The sequence below is a fragment of the Microtus oregoni genome, unplaced genomic scaffold, assembly GCF_018167655.1.
Source record: "Microtus oregoni isolate MIOR12 unplaced genomic scaffold, Mior012 000005F_ref0000423, whole genome shotgun sequence".
Classification (NCBI taxonomy): domain Eukaryota; kingdom Metazoa; phylum Chordata; class Mammalia; order Rodentia; family Cricetidae; genus Microtus; species Microtus oregoni.
In genome coordinates this window covers 47774653-47797855 of record NW_024543064.1, presented here as the reverse complement: position 1 = coordinate 47797855, position 23203 = coordinate 47774653, and the positions used below count along the sequence as shown (strand labels likewise).

General features: G+C 44.1%; 1 protein-coding gene across 1 annotated transcript in view; it reads left to right on the top strand.

Moving 5' to 3' along the window:
• The window catches only part of Cachd1 (cache domain containing 1), a 231960-nt gene that overhangs the window by 131786 nt on the left and 76971 nt on the right, over positions 1–23203 (top strand). The window contains exon 4 of the mRNA XM_041652659.1: positions 11524–11630. Coding sequence (XP_041508593.1) covers positions 11524–11630 — 107 coding nt within the window. The remainder of the gene's footprint in view (positions 1–11523; positions 11631–23203) is intronic.

Genomic DNA, 23203 nt, shown 5'->3' with positions numbered 1-23203 from the left:
GTGAAGAACTGGAAGACCTAGGCTGATTTCATCTATGTAAGCAAGGAACTAGAAAGACCTGCCCATGGCTGCTGGTGCCCGTTGTCTGGGCTTTTGGGAGAGGGAGGAGTCAAGAGCTGGCTGGATGTAACTCTAGGGAGGTGTGATTGTGATCATGCCTGGTGCCGAGGTGTGTTTGCACTTTGTGTACCCTCTCATCTTTTTTAAGCTACAATCTCAAGGACTCTGTCAAATTCAACCTTGTGTTCGGGGAGGGCCTTCGGTAAACGTTGGCCTAAGATATGATAGGTCTGGTGGTAATGTGGATGTCGTAATTCCCAATCCACTATTCCTAGGCGGTCACTGACCACTGTTAGGAAGTTGTCTCATGTCGTTTCATACTACATTGCTTTTTTTCTGGACATCATTCCATGTTATAAACTCTCGTGTGAAGCATGAGTTGATGCTTGGTTATCCCAGCTACCCTCTTTATTTAATAAGTTTATTATGTGCACGATAGACCTGAGAATAGACGGAATTGCTAAACCACTTTTAGCTAAACTTGCCTATGTCGTACCAAAGGTAGTCAATACACAAGGCTAAATTATCATGGCTATTTTCTGATAGATCAAGGTGGGGGAAAAGCCTCACTGCTTGAGAACAGGCCAACTGAAGCCAGTGGGTGTGGAAACACAAAGGCTGTTTCAAGAGAGAGGTCACAGTCAGAGGCCTCTGATAATAGGCTTAGTGCAAAAAGTCGGCGCGGCTTTGAATGGTACCTTTGCAGGTTGGTCTAGGACAGTGGCTCTCAACCTTCCTAATGCTGCAACCCTTGAATACAGTTTTATCATTGGGGTGACCCCAATGATACCATTATTTTTGTTGCTACTTCATAACTGTCATTTTGCTACTGTTGGGAATCATAATGTAAAATTTTGGGAGATAGAGGGTTGTCAAGGGGTCACAGCCCACAGGGTGAGGAACACTGGTCTAGGAGATGACAATTTCAGACCAGAAAAACCAGTAAGTGTCCATAGAATAATCCTGTGCGGTGAGTGGAAGTTTGAGCCTGAACCGTGACCAAGGGAGATGCTCTGGGGCCTGGAGATTCCAGGATGCCTAGAGAGATTGCTTTCTGTAAGCACTAAGTTCTCAGACAAGAAAGGCTTCAATGTGGCCCACAGTTTGCCTAGGAGAACTAGTTGACAAATGAAGACCAGCTCTGGTGAAGAGATGAACTAGCTGTCCATCATTTGGGCCAATTTGTTAATCACAAAGAGATGAACGGTATCAGGCCAGCAAACCTGACCACCCGAATTTAAGTTTCAGAACCGTGTGAGATGGGAGGAAAGACCTTACTCCACAAAATTGTCCTTCGACCTCTATGTGGACACTGTGGCCTGCCCTTGCCTCCAACAATAGTTAAAACACCAGATAATACCTGAGACACAATAATGAGTACACAAAAGAAGGCTAAGTAACAGAATAAAATGCCAACTCTGGAACCGTGGTGTAGAGGTGTTACCAATAAGGCTTCCTAGAGGGTTTGGTGAGGAGGAAGGTTTTTAAACAGCCTTTGTAAGATTTATTTTCAGCTGATGTGTATGTGTGTTTGGCCTGCAAGAATGTATGTGAACCACATATGCGCGTGGTGCCTGTGGAGGCCAGAAGCACGGTTCAGGTCCCCTGGATCTGAAGTTTCAGGTAGTTGTGAGTTGCCATGCAGATGCTGGGAATCAAAACAATGTCCTCGCCAAGATCACCCAGTGCTCTTGGCCACTGAACCATCTCTCCAACCCCAAGGAAGATTTTAAAAGATACTTGTAATTTTTAAATTGAGTATCTTGGAAATCTGTGAAGGGTGAGAATAGAGGCAAAAGATTTGCAGGGAAAATGGGTTGACTGAATTGCTAATTTGGGTGATAGAGTGCATGCTTATCAGTCACTGGGGATGTTGGAAAAGCCATTGGGGTTAACCCTTGTTAACTTCTTTTCTGGATCCACAAACCTTTTCATTTCATTATAGAACGTGCATAGTGGTTCAGGAAATGTGTCAATTTATTTTCAAGATACTTTTTATCTAACACATGTAATTGTTAATATTTATAGGAGACACTGATGTGTTTAATGTGTGTATATACTGTGTAGTGGCCAGATCACTTCAGAAATGTTTAGCTCTAGTGTTAATTTTTCCATAAAATTTGTATTTCTAGACTTAACATCTAACCTACATTTTTTTTCCAAGTCTAATCAAGGTAGTACATGTAGAAATGATGACATAAGATTTTTGACCCTCTCTCTTTTCAAGTTTTTGTTACTATGCTTTTTTTCTGCTGAATGAAACATTGTGACTGAGGTGTTTTTGTGATGGTGACTTCTGTTCTTTCTTTTTCTCTGTGTCACAAGGCCAAAAAAGAAAGACAAGCTTGGTCCTTTGTGTTTAGTTTTCTTTCTAGCCTTGTTCCTTCCCCAGGAAGATGCGTTTTGCTCACAGAGCCCCTGATGGAAATCCTTCCTTTTCATGTCACTCTCTGTGTGCCTTATCGGGCCCTCCCATCTTCGCTTCCCTAAGCAGTTATTACCTGTAGTTCTGCTCACCACCATCCAGGCTCTGCAGATATTGGTACCAGCAGGCCTCGAGCTGAGCTAAGAATCCACCAAGGATTTTACAGAACATTTGCATTAGAAGTGACTCAGTTATGTTATGAAATTTACAGAAAAGGGGCTGCATGCTTTTGTAATTCAGTAACAACACCCCTCGAGTCCTGTGAGCAGGATTAGTGGGGCAGGAACCGTGTCTGCCTAATTTTTAGCCATGTCTCCCTCTGATTTCCAGAGAAGAAGACAGTGTAGAGAGATGTAACAGGGCCCGGGGAAGTGGGTTTAGAATCTGGGTTCCTGATCCCAATGAGTTGGGGATTTTATTGCTGTGTATTTTGTTCTCTTGTACAAGGCGGGCTCTCACTGTGTAGCACAGACTGGCTTTGTCCTCACTGGCCTCACTGGCCTCCTGTCCTCCTGCCCTCTTGCCTCTCTCTCCCAAGTGTTAATTATAGACATGCACCTTCATGACTGGCTCAAATGAATTTTTCTTATAATGACAAAATAATTTGACCAAACGTGAAATTAGAAGTAAGGATGGATCCCCTGTCCCTTGAGGTGCTAAATTATGTTCCGTCTTAGACTGTTGTTTAAGAATACCGAGAGACACATTAAATGATAAAGTAGCAGAATATAAAGTCCTAACCGTCTAGATTTTGTTACCTAGACTAAAACCCAAGTCATGTTCCTGCAACAGTATGTGCGATTTCGGGGGTGGGGGAGGGGGCTGGCTGGCTAGGTAGCTGCATCTGTGAGACTATTATTGACAAGAAGCTTCTTCACTTCAGAGGCACCTGCTTGAGGGGAACTGAGAGAGGTCCCCACTTTCTCGATTTTCCTATGTCACCTGTACTGACCGAAGGGTGAGAGCCACCTCAATGCTTCCAGTACTGGATTTCACCACTTGCATTTTATGAATTTGGAGTAGAATTTGTCTTGTGCTTTTCCTTTTAAAGTCTGGTTGGGAGAAGTAGACTGCAGTAAAGGGCTATCCTAGCTCCAAAGAGTAGACCTTGTCTCAGCTGAAAAGCCATCCTTAAGCTTGTCATATGCTTTATGGTACTGAACTTGCAAAACTGTTTTAAAGGTTGCGGTTTGAGAACCATTCTGGCTGTGATGTCTTAGCTAGTGTGATGGTGTGAGCATCTGTCTTCACCCGTACCTCTAGTAACCTTTCTCAGGCACATCAGGCATTGCGCTCTGGGCCTTGCATGAATTTGGAGTAGAATTTGTCTTGGGCAGGTCTAGCTCCTTAGTGCAGCCTGAGCTGGAAGCTGGACCAGCTCATCTCCGTGGTCACCTGCTAGCAGTTTTGGATGTCTCTATGGTGCAGCTCACCCGCTGTCTGCTATTGACTCAAAGAGGAAATTCACAATTTGTAGTCTCTGGCCTAGGGTGGGATGTGAGCCTCTAGGCTTCCTGCATTTCTTCATTTGGCAATAATGACCAGTCCTTTACAAGTCTGAGTCTGGCCAAGAGCCCAAGGATAAAGGAATAGAGGGAAGGGTCACCCCCTCTTTGTGTCTTCTAAACAAAAGGAGTGTTTCGGTAAATAACGGGGAAGTGAGACCATCCTTATGGTGGTCTATAAAGGGTACTGCCAGGCTACAGTTCCCTTTTGTGTTATGTTTTTCTCTTCTTATTGTGTCTAGCCTTCTCACACTTAGCCTACTGATGAGGGAGATAAGGATAAATAAGTGTTTGATGTGGTTATATGTTCTCTCCCAATTCCCCAGATGTCACCTCTCCAGTCCCACAGTGTGGTGATGTGTTATGAGGGAATGGCTGGAGGGAGTATGTTGTTCTCCAGGGCGCTTAGGTGGGTGCCTTGTGCTCTGAGTGCCTCACCTTCCAAGGACACTGGAAACCAGCTCTTGTTTCCAGCCTGGCGTTCTTGAACCCTGGAGATGTAATCCTTATTGCTGATAAGAACAAAAGGAATGTGACTTATCTCCCCGATCTCTGTGGTGATGGAAGGAAAGCCTATTTCTTGCAATGTGATTACATGCTATTTGACAGCTTTTCCATTTGCCCGCTAATTTAGGTGTTTGGATAAGTATGCTCGGTTGTGGGGGTTTGAGGATCATTGACTTTATGAATGCGATGGCTCCTTTTTGAAGTGATGTTCTTCTTACCCCTTTCCTCCGTCATTCGGAGTTTAAATATTTGCCAATGCAGATGTTCGATTTTTATCTTAGCTCTTCCTCTGTTTAACTTTATTCTCGTGGGTCGTTAAGTGGAAGATAAGGAGTTCTTGTTTAATTCTTTTCAACGGGTGTTGCTCAAATATTTGGAAAGCAGCCTGATCCAAGTAGGGAATGAGCAATCAGGAACCTGGCTGTATGGAGATGAAGAGCTAAAGCAAGCCAGGCACTAGATGGGCTGTCACTAGGGCCAGGGGGTGTGTGAGGCGCTGGAGTTTTTGTCTATTCCCTTCCCTAGAGGCTCCTGAAGCTACTGGTGAGAGCTGTGGTTTCTTCTGTGTGTGGTTCTTAAAGCAGCAGTACTGCATTCTGCCAGGGCCGGTTTGACCTAGGAGCTCCCTGGGAGTCTTGTCAGCATTTGCTTCCCACTCCATTCGGAACTGATAACAGCTTTGCTTCAGAAGAAAGGAAGGAGAGAGGGAGAGAGAGAGAGAGAGAGAGAGAGAGAGGCAGTAAGAGGGAAGAGAGAGAAGGGGGGAGGCAGGGAGGGAGGGATAGAGGGAGGGAGGAAGAGAGAGAGAAAGAGAGAGAAGTGGGGGAAGGAGGGGGAGAGAAAGGCAGGGAAGGGAGAGAAGGAGGGAGAGAGGGAGAGAGAGAGACTGACTGAGAGACTCTTACACTTGTCTCTGCAGTTTAGTGCAGTGATTAAAAAGAAGCTAACAAATGAAAACCATATCCCCGACCGCCTCGGCTGCCTTCACGCTGGCTTTGTGTATGGACTCGTGAACACTCTAAGCCTTGCTCTTCTGAGAAATCCCCCAGGATTTGCTTCTTAAATCATTGCCTTAAAAATGTATCCATGAACAATACCACATTTCACCGCCGCTCTGGGAACCCACACCAGGGGTTTGGTTTTGGTGTGTGCGCTATGATAAATTGGGCCGGCTTTCCTGGAAATGTTCAGAAAAACCCAAGATTCTGGATGATTTGCCTGGCAAATCACCTTCCCTAGAGAATTTAAACAAAGACCAAGGAACAGATTCAGGAAGTAAACCCCAAACGGGGCGTGTGCGTCTGTCTTCCCTTTATATCTTTTTCTTTCTAAATCGGGACGCCCCTGGAAAGTTGACTTACACTGTGGATGGAGGCTGAATGGAATCCAATTGGAAGTCACTTGAACACGGTTTTGATGTAAGATTCAAAGCTTCTGCAAATTTATTTTATCTTCTACATTTGCTGATCTCCTGCTTGTAAATCCTGTTGAAGGAGAATAAAAATGACTGCAGCCTGATGGGAATTAAATGTCTGAAGTTCAAAGCAGTTTGCACATCAGAGCAAGCGTCAATCAAATGAACATCTTGCAAGGCAAGCAGGGAGTGAATTTCTCCATGGGGAAGAGATCAAAGTGGGAGTCACAGCCCTGTTTTCTCCCTCGGGATGCAGTTTCGACCAGTTGTTCATGAAAGTAAATCCAAAAGGAAGGTTTTCTCTTTCTTTCTTTCTTTCTTTCTTTCTTAAGGGGGTAGGAGAGATGGAGTTATTCCTCTAGAAACTGAATTTGAAGCAACGGTTTTATCATATGAAAATAAGTAGAGAAGTCGGATTTAATCCATTATCTTCTTTTTAAGACTCAAGGTCTAAAGGAGATTTAGGAGGATTTTGCTATTGCTAACTTTCTAAAAGCTTAATATAAAGAATGAGATGACTCAAGCCTTTTAAACTGATCGCTTACTCATCTTATATGAAAATGTGTCGTTTTTCTAGTTCTTGACCTCTCTATAAACCTGGACTTAAGTGTATGATTGGCAGCTAATGCACCCCTCAATGCAAAATGGTTTAGATAAGTCCTAAGAGTAACTGACATGTTTTTATAAAGAATCTCAACCATAAACTTTGTTTCCATGGGCCCCAGATCTGAGTGAGGAGCGTGCTGTTTTTTAGAAATTGCTTTTCTTGGTGGCGCACGGGCATTAAATGAGCTCCTGCCATTGGGCGGTTGACCATTCTCCCTAGGCTAGTTTCCATAGTGTACCAAGATGACTAAGCAGGTTCCCTTCTCATGTTTGGAGTTCAGCAGGTCGGGAGTCCAGACAACAGCGGGCGTTAGTATGCGTGTGTGTGTGTGTGTGTGTGTGTGTGTGTGTGTGTGTGCATGCATTCAATGCGTGCAATGGGAGGGCTGAGAGATAATCCCCTTTTGTTTTTGCTTCTAGCAGTTACTGATGCTTACCTAGCTGCCCCACTAGCCTAGACACTCTCCTCCCCTTCTCTTGCTTTATGCCCTCCGATGACATTTCTTCCTTACCTGACTGACACTTCCGGGTCATAAGTAGTGATGAAAGCATCAGGGCTGGCATGTTTCCAGGCTTTACGTGAATTTGCAAGTAAACAGGTGCATGCCGTTCCTCCCGCCCCCCTTCCCCCCATGCTAAGGCACAGTAGAAATGAGGAAACTCACTGGAGGGAGAGAGATGAGAGCTCAAGGGTTTCTGGAGACTGGTTGCCTACCAGGGCTTCCCTAACTGCTGACTGCCGCCCCACCCCCACTAACAAAGCTTTAGTTGGTAGAAAGGAAAGATAAATTGCTCATCTTATGTTTGGATTTTTATTGATGATATTGTTTCAGTGTTAATGGTCCCTTTACCCTGAAACTTACGGTCTTGAAACACAGCCACCACTGTGACCCTATTAGAAAGTGAGGCCTTTGGGGAACAACTGCAGAGAGGTCCGGGCTGTGGACAGATGCCTTATCTGGGCACACATGGACTGTATCTGAGCTGAAATTTCCCTGGTGGGGTGTGTCAGGCACCTTCCTGCATTGCCCTTTGCAGTGAGCAATTTTTTCTTTGTCATCTAGAAGCAGAATGTGTGGGTCTCTTAGCAAGAGTTGGGTGCAGATTTCGAGTCTTCCTCATTGCCTTCCCTTGCCATGTATCCTAGGTTTTTCTCCACTCTGAAATGGGTAGGTCTAAAGGGGCTTCGTAATTTGCATAGCAGAGTCTAGCTGTGAGCGGCAGGCATCCCTGTATTCCATTCTGTTCCATTCTCTTGACCCAAACCAAACCTAAAGACTCTCTAACCTTAATGAACTAAATCCAAAGACCCTTTGTCCTTAGAGTCTTTAAGATATAATAAGGATTACCTGTGCTCATACAGAAAGCCATTCTCTTAATTTATTTTCAAAAGTTTGTGTGACAACATTGAAGGGCTTTCTTGGTCCTCAGAAACAGCCAAACTCAAATTCTGTGTCCCCACATCCATAAATGGATCCCTCCAGAGGCAAAGCCCAGCATCCACCCTGGGTGATTCTGGTGTAGCTAGATAGTGAATATTTTACAACCATTCAAACGAATCAGTTTTCATCAAAACATCAGGAACCTTCTGGGCAGCTCAGAATGTGACTGGGCACATGAATATTTATAACAAGTCTGTTCAAATGAGTGCCTATCTGACAAAAACAATGCTAAATATTATGACTACACCATAGAATAAAACTAGCTATATGTTTTTTCCTTTCTTATCTATTAATGAAGTTTAGTTCACAAAATCCATCAAAACACACACACACACACACACAGGGGGCTGAGGAGGTGGCCCAGTGAGTGAAGAGCTTGCCACACAAGCATGATGACCTGAGTTCAGATTCCCAGACCCATGTGAAAGCCAAGCACAGCAACCTGGGCCTTTAAACCCCATACTGGAAAGGGCAGAGACAGAAAGATCCTGGGGGCTTTCTGGTAGAACTGTGTAGCCAAAAGCAAGCTTCAGGCTTGTAGCCATAAAACAAGCTTCAGGCTTGGGGAAAGAGCCTGTCTATAACAATAAAGTAGAATGTGATAGAGGAAAACACCTAATGTCAACCTCTGGCCCCTCGCAGAACCACAAACCACATAGCTGACTCTCCCCCATCCTGTCTCTCCATAAATAGAACCATAAATTTAACATATGAGACAAACTTTTGGGAGAATGTAGAGGCCCTTGGCTTAGTTGAGAAGCCATCCCACATCAGGATAGACCTCTCTTGGGAAGTGGCATGCAAATAGGGACCTGAGAGATGGCCAGACAGATAGGAGAGCCTTCTAGACTTCTTCAGTTGATCGATATGACCACCACAGTTCAGTGACTGTTCACACTTGATCTTAAATAAATAGGAAAGGTAGTATCTCCATTACTACTGGTCATATTTCAAATGCTCAGTAGCTATATATTACCATACTAGACAGAGCAAAAGCTATATGTATTTTTCATCTAAGATTTTTCTAGACCACCCTGGTCTCGTCCAACTTGAAGAAACAGTTTGACACGCCATCCTTTTTGGTTTTTTGTTTGGTTTGTTGGTTTGTTTGTTTGTTTTTTTCAAGAGAGAGTTTCTCTGTGTAACAATCCTGGCTCTCCTGGAATTTACTTTGTAGTCCTGGCTGCCCTCATACTCACAGAGATCCGCCTGCCTCTGCCTCTGCCTCTGGAAAGGCATGTCCACCATGCTCGGCTGCACACCACCTTTTGTTTTGTTTTGTTTTTATTTTTAGAAAACTACACTTTATTATTAGAAGACAGCTACACTCATCTGTGGCTGCTTGTGCACTCTAGTGACAGAATGGAAGTGTCCCAACAAAACTTATGACCTGTAAGACCCCAAATATTTATCGTCTGGTCTTCTATGAGAGCATTTGTGAAGGCAATGACTTCTGCCTGCTAGTGCACAAAGACAGTAAGATTGTGGATGGTCATGCGAGCAGCACGAACTTAGGTAGATGGTACATCTAAAGGAGAGATGATCTCTCCTTTCTCCTCATCCGTGGCTTCGAAGGAAGCCGTCTTCTCATCCTGACAAATTGGAACAAGATAGAGCCACTGTGTGGGGGGAGCAACATTGTCCTTTGATGTGAAGCCAACATTGTTGATAGAATTCTCAGCTGGGCTGCTGACTAGAATAAAGGGCTCTTAAAACCCAGTTACCTCATTCACCTTTGAGATGATGCTTAAAAAATATTCCTCTCTTTTTAGGAGTTGAAACTGATGTGAAAACATAGCTCCCTTTGATAAATCTGGTTCAGCAGTTCTTAGGTTTTATGAGATGACCAGCAGATAATCCAAGGTCATGAATGATTAGATGGATCTTGAGTTTAGGGCTGTTCCTCCTAATATATAGTAATGGAATCTTATCTATTCACAGGTTAATTGATGAGATATATACTCTATGTACTGCAAGATTTAAAGACCTGGTGTTGGGTTGAGTTTTGTGACCGCCTTCTGGAGTCTCTGGAGGCTCCCTCTGCCTCAGAAATCTGAAATCTGAAATAGAATATATGGAAACTGAAGCTTTTTGTCCTTTCTTACTGACTGTAAGAAATGGTTGTTTACCTTGAGCAGATGGTCCACTGGCTCCACCTGCGATCTGCTTCGGTACTAACATTGAACTACTACAAAAGATCCAGAAACTTCAGCTTTCTATGCATGGCAGCAGGGCAGGGTCAGTTCTCAGGCAGGTTCCTAGAGAAACTTACGTACACATTACTCTTAACCCTTTTGAAAATGTTGGGGTGGAGGAGAAAAGAAACTAAGTTATTTATTTATTTTCAGATAAGAAAACTAACTTTCTCAAGGTCAGACATTCAGTAGTGACAGGACAGAGATGATAGCTCCTGCTCGAGATGGACCTAGGTTAGAGTCTTCCCGGTAAATCACTACCTTGTGGTAAACCCACATTAATAGAAATGGGTAATCAAGATGTGAGAGTTAGCCAGTAAGAAGCTAGAGCTAGTGGGTCAGGCAGTGTTTAAATGAGTACAATTTGTGTGTTGTTATTTCGGGCGTAAAGCCAGCCGTGCGGGAGCTGGGCTGGACGAAAAGCAGGCCTGCTCACCTCATCACTACAAGTTGGCACTTTCCTTTTGCTACAGTTCTAAGACTTGGCCTCTGCTGCTCAGCTGCAGTATAGTGGTAAACTCTGTCCCACAGCTACAGCATTGCTCAAACCTGAATCTTGTCAGTGACTTCGCATGTGCTTTTATCAACAGTCGTAACTCAAGTTCCTTGAGGAAAAAATTGTCTTTAAAGTTCAGTTTTCTTTTCATCTCCTGGCATTTGAACATGATTTCCAAGCCTTCTAGATGCAGGTACTTGTAACATGAAGGCCTGCTCATTGGGGTTTCTGTCCCGCCCAGTCCCCCAGCCATTTAGTCCCAGAAAAAAATCACACAGAGGTCTCCATAAGATTATAAACTGATTGGCCTATGAGCTCAGGCTTCGTAGTAGCTCTTATAATTTATATTAGCCCATTATCTAGTCTATTTTAGCCACATGGATCAGTACCTTTTTCAGCAAAGCAGGTCACATCCTGCTTCTTCGGTGGTCTGGGCAGGATTCAGGAAAGACCTTCCTTCTTACCAGAATACTCCTGTTCTCATTGCCCCGCCTCTACTTCCTGTCTGGTTGACCCGCCTATAGTTCCAGCCTGGCCAATCAGCATTTATTTAAAACATGATTGACAGAATACAGACAGTTCTTTTGCACCTGGTACTCCTTTTCCTCACACATTATTTAGAAATCTTTTTTTTTTGTTTTGTTTTGTTTTGTTTTGTTTTTCAAGACAGGGTTTCTCTGTGGTTTTGGAGCCTGTCCTGGAACTAGCTCTTGTAGACCAGGCTGGTTTACTGTCTTTCTGTTGTTAATTCACCATCTGACTTTTTATGGGCTAGCCTATTCATACATGAATGTATGATTATTTTTGTTGGTTGTTTCTTCTAGATGGGAAACCCGCCAGTAATGCACTGCTAATCCTTTCCCGTTGTTTCAGGTTTGATGGGAACTTTAACACCAATGTATCGAGAACAGTGAGTTGTGATCGACTTTCTACTACTGTGAACAGCAGAGCTTTCAACCCAGGACGAGACTTAAATTCAGGTCAGCATTTGGTTTTTCATTTCCTAAAGGTGAAGTACATCCCACATAGTCACACTGAACAAATGCAATGCCTCAAATGTTTTTGTTTCCATTTTAAAAGACAATATTATGTACTTAAAATTGTATGTGTTTCTTGGGAAAGTAAACTCTATAAGAAAGAAGGGAAGACTATCAAATCGGTGTGTATTAAGCATGTATTATATAACTGTATTTATGGCCCCTGCCAAGTATTACACCCGGCTCCTCAATACAGCTTTTCATTCCATAGGACTTGTATATTCTTTATTTTATAGGCTATGTCAGAGACCCAGCTATATTGTTATAATAGGAGGTGTTAATTTGCATTTTATTTTTTCTATCAATAATCTTTAAATTCGTTTTAGGAGTTACCAGACAAACATTGAGAGGGTTTTCTATAGTGGAGTTGGCACCATTACACTATAGACTGAGGTTGCATTTGCTTCTTTATCTCATTGGTACGGCGAACCTCTCGACCGGCGAGAAAGAACAACCACCACACCAGGATTCTACTCAGATCACGCTTTACTGGAGTACCCTTGATTGATGGGGAGCAGGAAGCGAGAGGGGCAGGAAACGAGGGGCAGGAAGCGAAGGGCAGGAAGCGAGGGACCGAGGGCACTGAGGCAGCTGCTTATATATGGAAATGGCACACGGGTCGCCCTGTGATTGGCTGCCACCAACAGCTGACACCAGACTGCATCGGGATAGGCCCAAGGACCCTTATCCACCCCGCATGCGGGAAGCGGGGGACACGCAGCTCTCAAAGGCTTAGCCAAATATGGAGTTGTTTATTTTCAACAAGACGGGATGTCAGCGCCATCTTGTAATGGCGATCCTGTCCAGCTCACTACACATTGGAACGCCATTATGTGCAGTGGTAATAACTAGTCGGGACCTTTGTTTACACAGCAGCTTCCAATTTCAAAGTCCTCCGCCCTCTCTCCTTTCTTGCCCTGGAGGTTCTGTTCCAAGTTCCTCTCCAGCACTGTCTTGTGGACACTTGTACTTGCTGGTTGAGATCTCAAGACCTGGAGGCTTCCCCATTTAAGAGCTGGGATGACTTTCAGAAATAACACCAGCCTCAAGTTTCAGGTTTTACCAAGACCCGGAAAGTTCTTAAGCCTTCACATGCTGGGAAGTTGAAAGATCTAATCCTTAAACATGAAGGTCTGTATTTCCCAAACCCCTGAACTCTTATAGACACATAAAACTCAAGAGAGAAGCCAGAAGAGCGGAATATTTACTTCCAGGACCCCATCCAGACTCTGCAATCTCGGGGAGAGATTGCAGTCTTTGGGAATTGTATATACAAACCAGGGAGCCTGTTGGGTCCAGAAAGAAAGAGTTGTAAGTCTGAAGCTTCTTGGGGGATAATGAAACTGTAACCGCTAGATAAATGGTCCAGCCTTCAGCCGCCGACACATGCTCTGAGCCGAGGTGCGCCACGTACATACCCAATCATTTTCATTCGGTCAGAGAGGCTGAGTTCTCTAGAGCAGGTGAGGTTTACTGCTACACAAGAAGTTACATGAGAACAGTTTTCATCAAAAGAGAGTACATGCATAGAATATGAAAAGCAGGCTAATTATGGAAGATTCCACAGTTGGCACAGGCCTCAGAGTTGACACTGGGTTCTCAAGCTTAGTTCTTTTCCTCAGAAACGCTCGGGAACACAAGACATGTTGCTGCAATAACCTGTGAGTAGAATCGGGTGTGAGTGTTTCCCACACACACAGGGCAACTCAGCGCTGTCTGTGGTTCAGCCTTAAAAGTCACGCTGACTTCAGAGGTTTCCACTTGAATTGCTGAAGAAAAAACTAGTGCAGTGTTCATTTACATAAGATCTAGAGACCCATTTCATAATTTTGATAGTTATCTTTTAAGGATGCCGAAGTATTATTCATTGCAAGCTAAGCAGAAGTTGCTTTTAGAATCGGGAAAAGATAAAGCAAGGTGATTGCAGTCTACAGTAGCTCCTCGGTTTGGTTCTGGGCTATCCTCTGTGGACACACAAACCCGCAGAAGCTCAAGTCCTTACGTGAAATAGTGTGATAATTGCATGCAGAGTTTGTGCTCCCTTTCATATTTTAAAATCATCTCCAGATTATAATGCGAAACATTGTGCAAATGTCGCGTCAATGGCTGCCACACCCACACTGCATGCTTTAGGGAATGACAGGGAAAGGTCTCCACCGTTCGGTGCACTCAGGTGTTTCCGCACATTTTCAAGCTGATGTTGGTTGAGTGCACAGATGTGGAAGACTGTTTTTCACTTTCTCTGGGAAGACAGTGCCTTTGTTCACATGTCTCTGCAGATGTCGAGGTTCAGAGGAGGGTTCCATTAACTCCTGCTTCTGCAACTGGGACAATAAGAAAGGACAGGCTGATGCTGGGATTACCTCCTGCATCACTAGGTGGCTCATTCGGGAAAATACTCACCACAGAGCAGTAGGACCTGAGTTCAAATCCCCAGAGCCCACATACAGCTGAGTGTGGTAGTGAATATCTGTAATCCTGAGCTAGATGGTTAGTGGGAACAGGAGTATCTCTTGAAGTTCACAGGTCAGCTAGCCTGGCATACACAGCAGCAAACAACAAAAGGGTACCCCCCTTCTAAAGAAGGTCAGGACCAACACCTAAGGTTGTCCTTGTGACTTCTGTACATGTGCTGTGACTCATGCATACCTGTCTACACTTACATGCATGCATACACACATACCTACACATACTATCTATGTCCATATCCAAGGGCAGATGGAGGCAGAACGAGGGTGGTGTTTGCACACATGGAGTCTAGCATGACACTCTCTTGCCTCTAGGACCTCCTACCTCGGGGAAGGACCAGGCCTTAGATCTGGGCACAGCTGCAGCCAGGGCCTCATTCCTATTTCTTTACCGTCTGGTGTTTACTCCAGGTTTTTGACAGCGAGGTCATTGCTGGGATCTAGCGCCATCATTAGTAATAATAATAATTAATAATAAGAGCACCATACCTTTTTCTGATTGAATACAGAAGCCATTTTCTCAAGTCATCACCACCTAGTCACTAACTAGAATAAATACACATAACTAGAATTTATTGAATAAGTATTTATTAAACACCCTGCCACATGATAAATACTTGGCCAGAAGTTATCAACAGAACAAAGAGCTTATTTAGAAATGGAGAGTTACTGGTGGTGAACAGATAAACAAGAAACGTACATCAAGTGATGGTAAATGCTGCTTCGATCTGGCTGTGCCCCCCCTCCCCACACACACACACACATCCCCACAAACCTTAGGTCATGAGACTACCTTCATAAATAGATTAATGCCAGTTCTCCAAGAGTTTGCGTTCAATCTCGGGCCGTCTCACCCATGTGACACCGTCTGCCACGCTGCAGTATAGCAAGAAATCCTGTAGCAGATGCAGCCTTTCATGCCTGGCGTCCTGTTGCTTCTGAGTTACTCAGTGTGTGACAGGAGCACAGAACAGGCGAGAGCACATGTGACCATGCAAAAGTGAGATGGAGATGAGGCATAGGAATCTCCGATGTTTGGGGTTCCAGGACTTCACCCGTTTACACAGGGGCTCGTTGGTGAGATCTGAATAAGTGGGGCTTGCAGATCGTGGGCGTAACTGAAGGAAAGGTATGCAAGGCAAAGGCTTTGGACTTTGTTGATACTCAAAAACTACAAAACGAAAGAAAAAAAGTCAGTGTGGCTGTGGCAGGGTGAAAGGGACCTAGGGAATAGATTTGGACATTAGTTCAGATAGTTCTGGGTCAAATCCCTGGTCTCCTGGCTTCACCAGCCATTATAAGTACTTCAGGGAGCTCCCTTCCAAGTGATTCTTTTTACTATGAAGCTGGACCACTGAGTGGGAATCGGGGAGTGGCGAGCTTGTCTGTTGTTCTGTGATTACCTCCTTTGACTGGGGTTAGAATAAAACTCAGCTATATAAATCATCCAGCCATCCCTGCAAGGCCTGGGGGCATAACTCAGTAGCCTAGTGCTTGCCATGTTCAAGGCACTGGGTGGAGCCTCAGCGTTATAAACATTTTTTTTAGGAAAAATGATTCTACAAAATGCTGTTTCATTTCACTATTTGCTGTTAAGGGATAGGGGAAAGGGCCTGAAAAATCAAGATAGAGATGGATGAAGTAAATTGAAGCTAGCTAAAGACCAGATCTTGAACTCTGGTCATTCTTTGAGTGTTTCTCAAGTAGAACCTACTGCCTAGCAAGAGTGGTTCTCAGTATGGTTGGCACAGCTCAATTTACAAGCAGCTTTTGGCAATATTTAAGTCTATAAGCACTGGCTTGCCTGCATTTGAAGTTGTGTGACATTCTACCAGGCGGTGGCTGAGTCCCAAAGTCCACATCCTTGAGCACTTATTTGTAACGTGAGAGGTGTAGCAGAGGGTGAAGGGCGACCTCCACGTTCCCCCCTTTCCTCCTGCTGCAGCCCCTGCCCCTTTTCACAGCAGAATGAATGTGCTCTGTAGGCTATCACATGTCTGATATTTACATCTGTAAGATGTCCAGCCCCAGGCCCTTTCAGACTGTATATAATCCATCAATGGGCCCCTAATTGATAACACAGTTTCAGATTGCCTTTCGGACTAGCTGGAAGTAGACGCACATAAATTATAAACCATTCTTAGATTTATTTATCCAAAAACTAGGTCATATATCCCTCCATCCAACACACATGTGCATTCTTTTCCTTCAAACAACCCTTGCCAGATCTCTACTCTCTAAATTGACTGCTTGTCCCCGATTCCATCCAAATAACTGAAGTTTGACAGCACACGTGTTAGATTATGGTGCTTTCCTGCTTTTATCTTTAGCTTCTCACTCTTTTTTTTTCTTTTAAATTCCTGCTGAGCTATTTTCTTGTGCATGGCCTGATCCCTATAGAGAGTTGATTTGAAGAGTCTAAGGAAAGTTGCCTCTTGCTATCTTGAATTATGCAACTGAGCCGATAGCAGAAGTAGGTGTTGGCCTTCTTACTGAATGGAAAAGTGTCTAGGCTTTGTTGTGTTTGATTTAAAGAGCATTTAAAATTGCAAACTCCCGTCTTGTTAACTGTGTGGTCTTCCTTGAGATACAGGATTCCCAGGGTGGGAGGAGCATTAGAAGTCAGTAGAGGTAAATGCTGCAGGAGGTTCAGATGAGCCCAAGAGGCTATAGATTGTTCTCACTTTGCTGACTTCTATGCTTATTTTAATGACCAATGGCCATGACTCCAAGCGTCTGTGGTCTTTTCTCTGGCTTTTCCAATATGAAGGCCCCTGGTTCCCCATGACTTGACTTACATTCATTTTTTAACTTGATGATACTAGCGAGTCTAAATGCATTCAGTAGAAACCACCCTTTGAATCAGGGTCTTTTCTCCAGTAGCAGTGTGTAGTGCGACGGTCTCTCCTCATGCTGGACAGTGCCAAAGCATTTCCACTACCAGCTTGCTCTCAGAAGCAAACAGCATGAATTCTGCCTTTTACAGGGTTCCTGAGCTAGGGTGTTTAGTAGGGTAGGTATATTAATTGCATTTTTGGTATGCAGTCAGCTTATAGTGGGTTTGTTGAGACATCCCCCCATCATAAATCAAGAAGCATCTGCACCATAAAAAATTGCCTGTTAGATAACTTTTAGCCAGACTGGTAGCTTGTTTAGCATTCACAAGATCCTGAGTTCAGTCTCCACTACAATCAATCAATCAATCAATCAATCAATCAATAGTTGGTAGATTTCTCCTGTTAACAGTGGAAAGAACACACTGCATTCTTTCTGAAAAAAAAAAACGAGCAAAAGCTAAGGATCTTGGTTCCTTTTTACGTCTTTTGTGATTGCATTTTGGTCAAAAGATGGAATGTTTATACAATAAAATTTATTAAATTTCTGAGAAAATTGTCTGAGATTCTATGATTTGGTTTTTATGCATCTGTTAATATGAATACATACACACAAAATTAGGTGCCAAACACAGGGTTTCTTTTCTTAACCCTAATTTTCCCTTAAAGCCTACATTTTACAGCCTTTCATAGTAAACCTCTGTTCTTTGCATGTCATTTTAACTAAGTAACTGGCTGAAACCATTTTAGAGGATGTTTCAAATCCAAGCCATAATATCTATTATACTTACTTTGGAATGATCATTTTCTATTGGTTTGTTTGAGACAGGGCCTCACTTGTAGCCCTGACTGTCCTCAAACTCACAGATTCACCTCTGCCTCTGCCTCTCCAGTGCTGAGATTAAAGGTGTGCGCCACCATGCCCAGCTAGGATGCTTTGTGAGCCATTAGCTAACTTTTAAAAATATAACTGAAGAGCAGAGCCTGCTGTGGTATAATATATGCTTATGTGTGGATTTGATTAATAGACAAAACCTACATTTTTAACTTAGCAAATGTAACTGAAAACTCTTATGCACATGTATATATACTTTTATAATGCCGTAGTGATGGTTATTTAACATTGTTGAACTAGCCAGTCCACTCCAAGTCAACACTTAGATTGTTCTACTTTATCACTGCATCTAAAGTGCTGGGTGGCACTGAAGTGTTTGACTTGACCACCCTGTAGCAGTTGGCATGTAAACCTTATCTTTCAAGTTAGCCTTCGGTTTCTCTAAAATCATACTGCACAGTTTGCCAACACTGCATGGTTTACCATCACTGCTGTGGTCTATATTGTTTACCATCACTGCACGGTTTGCCATCACTGCTGTGGTCTATATTGTTTACCATCTCTGCACTGTTTACCATCACTGCTGTGGTCTGTGTTGTTTACCATCACTGCATGATTTACCATCACTGCACTGTTTACCATCACTGCTGTGGTCTGTGTTGTTTACCATCACTGCATGATTTACCATCACTGCACTGCTTACCGCCACTGCACTATTTATCCTCACTGTACTGTTTACCATTGCTGCACTGTTTACTGTCACTGCACTGTTTACCATCACTGCATTGTTTGCCCTCACTGCATGATTTACCATCACTGTACTGTTTACCCTCGCTTTACTGTTTACCATCGCCGCACTGCTTACCGTCGCTGCGCTGTTTACCGTCACTGCGCTGCTTACCGTCACTGCGCTGCTTACCGTCACTGCGCTGCTTACCGTCACTGCGCTGCTTACCGTCACTGCGCTGCTTACCGTCACTGCGCTGCTTACCGTCACTGCGCTGCTTACCGTCACTGCGCTGCTTACCGTCACTGCGCTGTTTACCGTCGCTGCACTGTTTACCGTCGCTGCACTGTTTACCGTCGCTGCACTGTTTACCGTCGCTGCACTGCTTTAAGCGCTGCTTACCATCACTGCGCTGCTTACCATCACTGCGCTGCTTACCGTCACTGCGCTGCTTACCGTCACTGCGCTGTTTACCGTCGCTGCACTGTTTACCGTCACTGCGCTGTTTACCGTCGCTGCACTGTTTACCGTCGCTGCACTGTTTACCGTCGCTGCACTGTTTACCGTCGCTGCGCTGCTTACCATCACTGCACTGCTTACCGTCACTGCAGTCTTGTCACTCTTCTCCCGAGGTTCTTCCTCCTTGACTCTTCAGCATCTCTGGCTCCTTCTTCCACATCCTCGGTTCCTCATGAGTTCTGAGGTTAGCTCCAACCTCCAGCCCCAGCCCACTGCTGAGGTTACCTACTAAACAGTCTTCACTTCATCTCTGGGAGATTGTCTCTTCATGGTCCCCTCATGACTGTCATGCTACACACACACACATACACACGCACACAGATGTTTCAGGGGAGTTAGCTTATTTCACTTCATATAATGATCTCCAGTTACCTTTGACTTCCTGAACATATGATTTCATTCCTTTTGGCTGAATAAAGTTCTGCTGTGTATGTGTGTCTGTGTGTATACACGTTTCCCCTGCTCATCTGCTAGATGCCCATGCTGTTCCATTCCCTAGGTATTGTAATAACAGTGGTCACTGTGGATGTGCAAGTGTCCCTGTGGAAGGCTGACCTGCAATACTTCAGGTGTATATCGAGAAGTGGTTATAACTGGGTCACATGACTTCCACGAAGAAATGCGAATGCTGAATGCAGCAGAGTGTATTCCCAGGATCAGTGGATAGAGTGGGGATGGAGAGATGACGTGATGTTCTTCCAGAGGACCTAGGTTCAATTCCCAGCACCCACATGGCACCTTACAACCATCTGTAACTCCAGTTCCAGGGGCTCTGACTCCCTCTTCTGAACTTTGAGGGCAGCAGGCCCATGTGTAGTGAACAGACATGTGTCCAAACAAAACATTCATGTACATAAAATTAAATAAATCTAAAAAGAAAAGATTATGAGATCTCTTCAATAAAAAAAAAATGTTCTTTCCCAACATCCTAACCAGCATTTGTTTTGTTGTCTTCATGACAGCTCTTCTAAGTGGCATAATTTAAAAGCAGTTTTAATTTGCAATTCCCTGCTGGATAAGGATGCTAATCACCCCTTCCATGTTTAGTCCTCTTCATTGCCACACTGACTGTGACACACCTCCCATTGTCCTCTTTTCATTGAGGGAAAGTGGCTCCGAGTCTGAGCATCTTCACTCTCCTTCCCCTCTCTCTCCTCTGGGTGTCTGTAATCTCCTTCTCCCCTCTCTTTTCCATTGTCTCCCCTCGCCTTTCTCTTTTCTATTGCTCCCGTCATAGGTGAAGACCTCATCTCAAGAGGAATAACTACCGGTAAAAATTAAAGCCTCCAAAATGTTTTGGGTTCTGTTTCTTCTTTCAAGATGTCTTGCACACATTCTGAACATTTTGAAAACACTGACTAACTTTCCCCTTCTCAGACTTCTTAGATGCTCCGCCTTCCTCTGAGCTGGGTGGGAGCCTTTGGCCCTCATCTTCAGCCCCTTCTTCCTGGGACCTGTGAGCTCCAGCCTTAGCGAATTCCTAAGTCTTTAAGCCTTTCAGCCCCTTCAGTCTGCGTCACTCCTCGGTGCTTTTGTTCGTGATACTAGTTCTGCCCACAAGACAAGGGTGCCCTCTGTCATATGTAAAACAGCCCTTGGTTATGAAGGACCTGCTTCTTTGCCGCCTCGTGTGCCACTCCTGGATGCGTGAGGTCTCTGTAGCTGTAGTATGTTTGGTTTCCCAGGAAGCCAACTGGAGGTAGACAGGAGCAGCTGATGAGGAAAGAAGGGACACAGATTTGTGATGTGTAGGAAGGTAGGCTTCTTTATAGTCACAGCAGTGACTTTTGCCAACCCCAGGGCACCTTGGAAGTCAGGGAGCCCTTTCAAAATTCCGTGGCTTCAGTTGCCACTTTTTGTTATGGCTTCACTCTAATTTTTGTTCTTACTATAAAATATTAAGTTGTTATGATGGACATCTCCCTGGCTGTTCTTTGTGTATTCTAGGACCCAGTGTAATACTTTCTTTCCTATAACATATACACAAATTAATCCTTGTTCAATGGAAGGAGCCAGATTTATCTATCCTTGTTTCCTCATCTTTATAGTAGGAATCATAGTTACTTTTCTATTGCTATAAAGGGACACCATGACCAAGGCAGTTTATAGAAGTATTAATTGAGGTTTGATTCCAGTTTCAGAGGGTGAGTCCGTAGTTATTATGACAGGCAGGCATGACACTGGACCAATAGTTAAGAGCTTACATCCTGGCAACAGGCAGAGAGAGAGGGAGAAGGAGACTGGCTTGACTTTTTGAACCTCAAATCCCACCCCCAACTCCTCCTCCCACAAGGCCACACTTCCTATACCTTCCTAAACAGTGCACCAACTGGTAACCAAACATTCAAATATATGAGCCTATGGGAGGTCATTCTTATTCAACCACCATGGTGGGATAACCAAGGCTTTTGACAAACCTTAATAGGAAAAGACTATGATTTCCTGTCAGATAGCACTGGTCTCCAGGACTTACCAGAGAATCTGCACAGAGAAGTGTCCCCACTATCTATATAAAAGTGACCCAAATTACACAGACAAGTAACCGCCTTCACAAAATGTACTCGAAACAATACATTGTTTCTTCATCTTACTCTTAGTACAGATCCCATTCAGTAGACAACAGTCCAGAGAGGTCAGCTCCTGTAACTGAAATAGCAAGTGACGAACCATTGTATCCCAGCTAATGGCCTTCCTGCCCTAGATGTTTCTCCCTCTCTCCCCATGGCCTGACTTTTGAAATTCCTTCCGTGTAAAACCAAGCCTGTGATCTCCCTACTTGTCCTAGTTTCTGTGGTCCGTTTTTCAAAACTCAGCTAAGAGCAGCTTCCTTGCCTAAGCCTGAGATCCAGAAATAGCCTCAGCCCCCACCTCTCCCTGCTCCTTTGTAAAGACTTCTCCTGGGTGACAGTTTTATGTTAGGTACAGTACTAGACATCCAGGTTTGTGGCCTCAGAACTCACATTCTTGTGTCTGTGTTAATATTGTTGTTGGGAAAGAGGACAGGAGAAAAACCAGCAGTCAAGAACAAAGACTGGGGCATGTGATCCAGGACCTAGCTCTGAACAGTGTCTTAAAAGATAACAGGAATTATCCAGGTGATGGTGAACAGCGCATGGCACCTTCTGGAAGCTAAAACATGTGCAGCCAAGATGTCTCATTGTTTCTGGGGTTGGCTGAGCCATATTTTATTTTTTTTATTTATATATATTATATATAACTATATAATATATAATTTTTTAATTTATTTATTTATTAAAGATTTCTGCCTCCTCCCCACCACCGCCTCCCATTTCCCTCCTCCTCCCCCGATCAAGCCCCCCTCCCTCATCTGCTCGAAGAGCAATCAGGATTCCCTGACCTGTGGGAAGTCCAAGGACCGCCCACCTCTATCCAGGTCTAGTAAGGTGAGCATCCAAACTGCCTAGGCTCCCCCAAAGCCAGTACGTGCAGTAGGATCAAAAACCCACTGCCATTGTTCTTGAGTTCTCAGTATTCCTCATTGTCTGCTATGTTCAGCTAGTCCGGATTTATCCCATGCTTTTTCAGACCCAGGCCAGCTGGCCTTGGTGGGTTCCCGATAGAACATCCCCATTGTCTCAGTGTGTGGGTGCACCCCTCGCAGTCCTGAGTTCCCTGCTGGTGCTCCCTCTCCTTCTGCTCCTGATTTGGACCTTGAGATTTCTGTCCAGTGCTCCAATGTGGGTCTCTGTCTCTGTCTCCTTTCATCGCCTGATGAAGGTTAATATTCAGGAGGATGCCTATGTGTTTGTCTTTGGATTCACCTTCTTATTTAGCTTCTCTAGGAGCATGAATTATAAGCTCAATGTCCTTTATTTATGGCTAGAAACCAAATATGAGTGAGTACATCCCATGTTCCTCTTTTTGGGTCTGGCTTACCTCACTCAGGATAGTGTTTTCTATTTCCATCCATTTGTATGCAAAATTCAAGAAGTCCTTGTTTTTTACTGCTGAGTAATACTCTAATATGTATATATTCCATACTTTCTTCATCCATTCTTCCGTTGAAGGGCATCTAGGTTGTTTCCAGGTTCTGGCTATTACAAACAATGCTGCTATGAACATAGTTGAGCATATACTTTTGTTGTATGATAGGGCCTCTCTTGGGTATATTC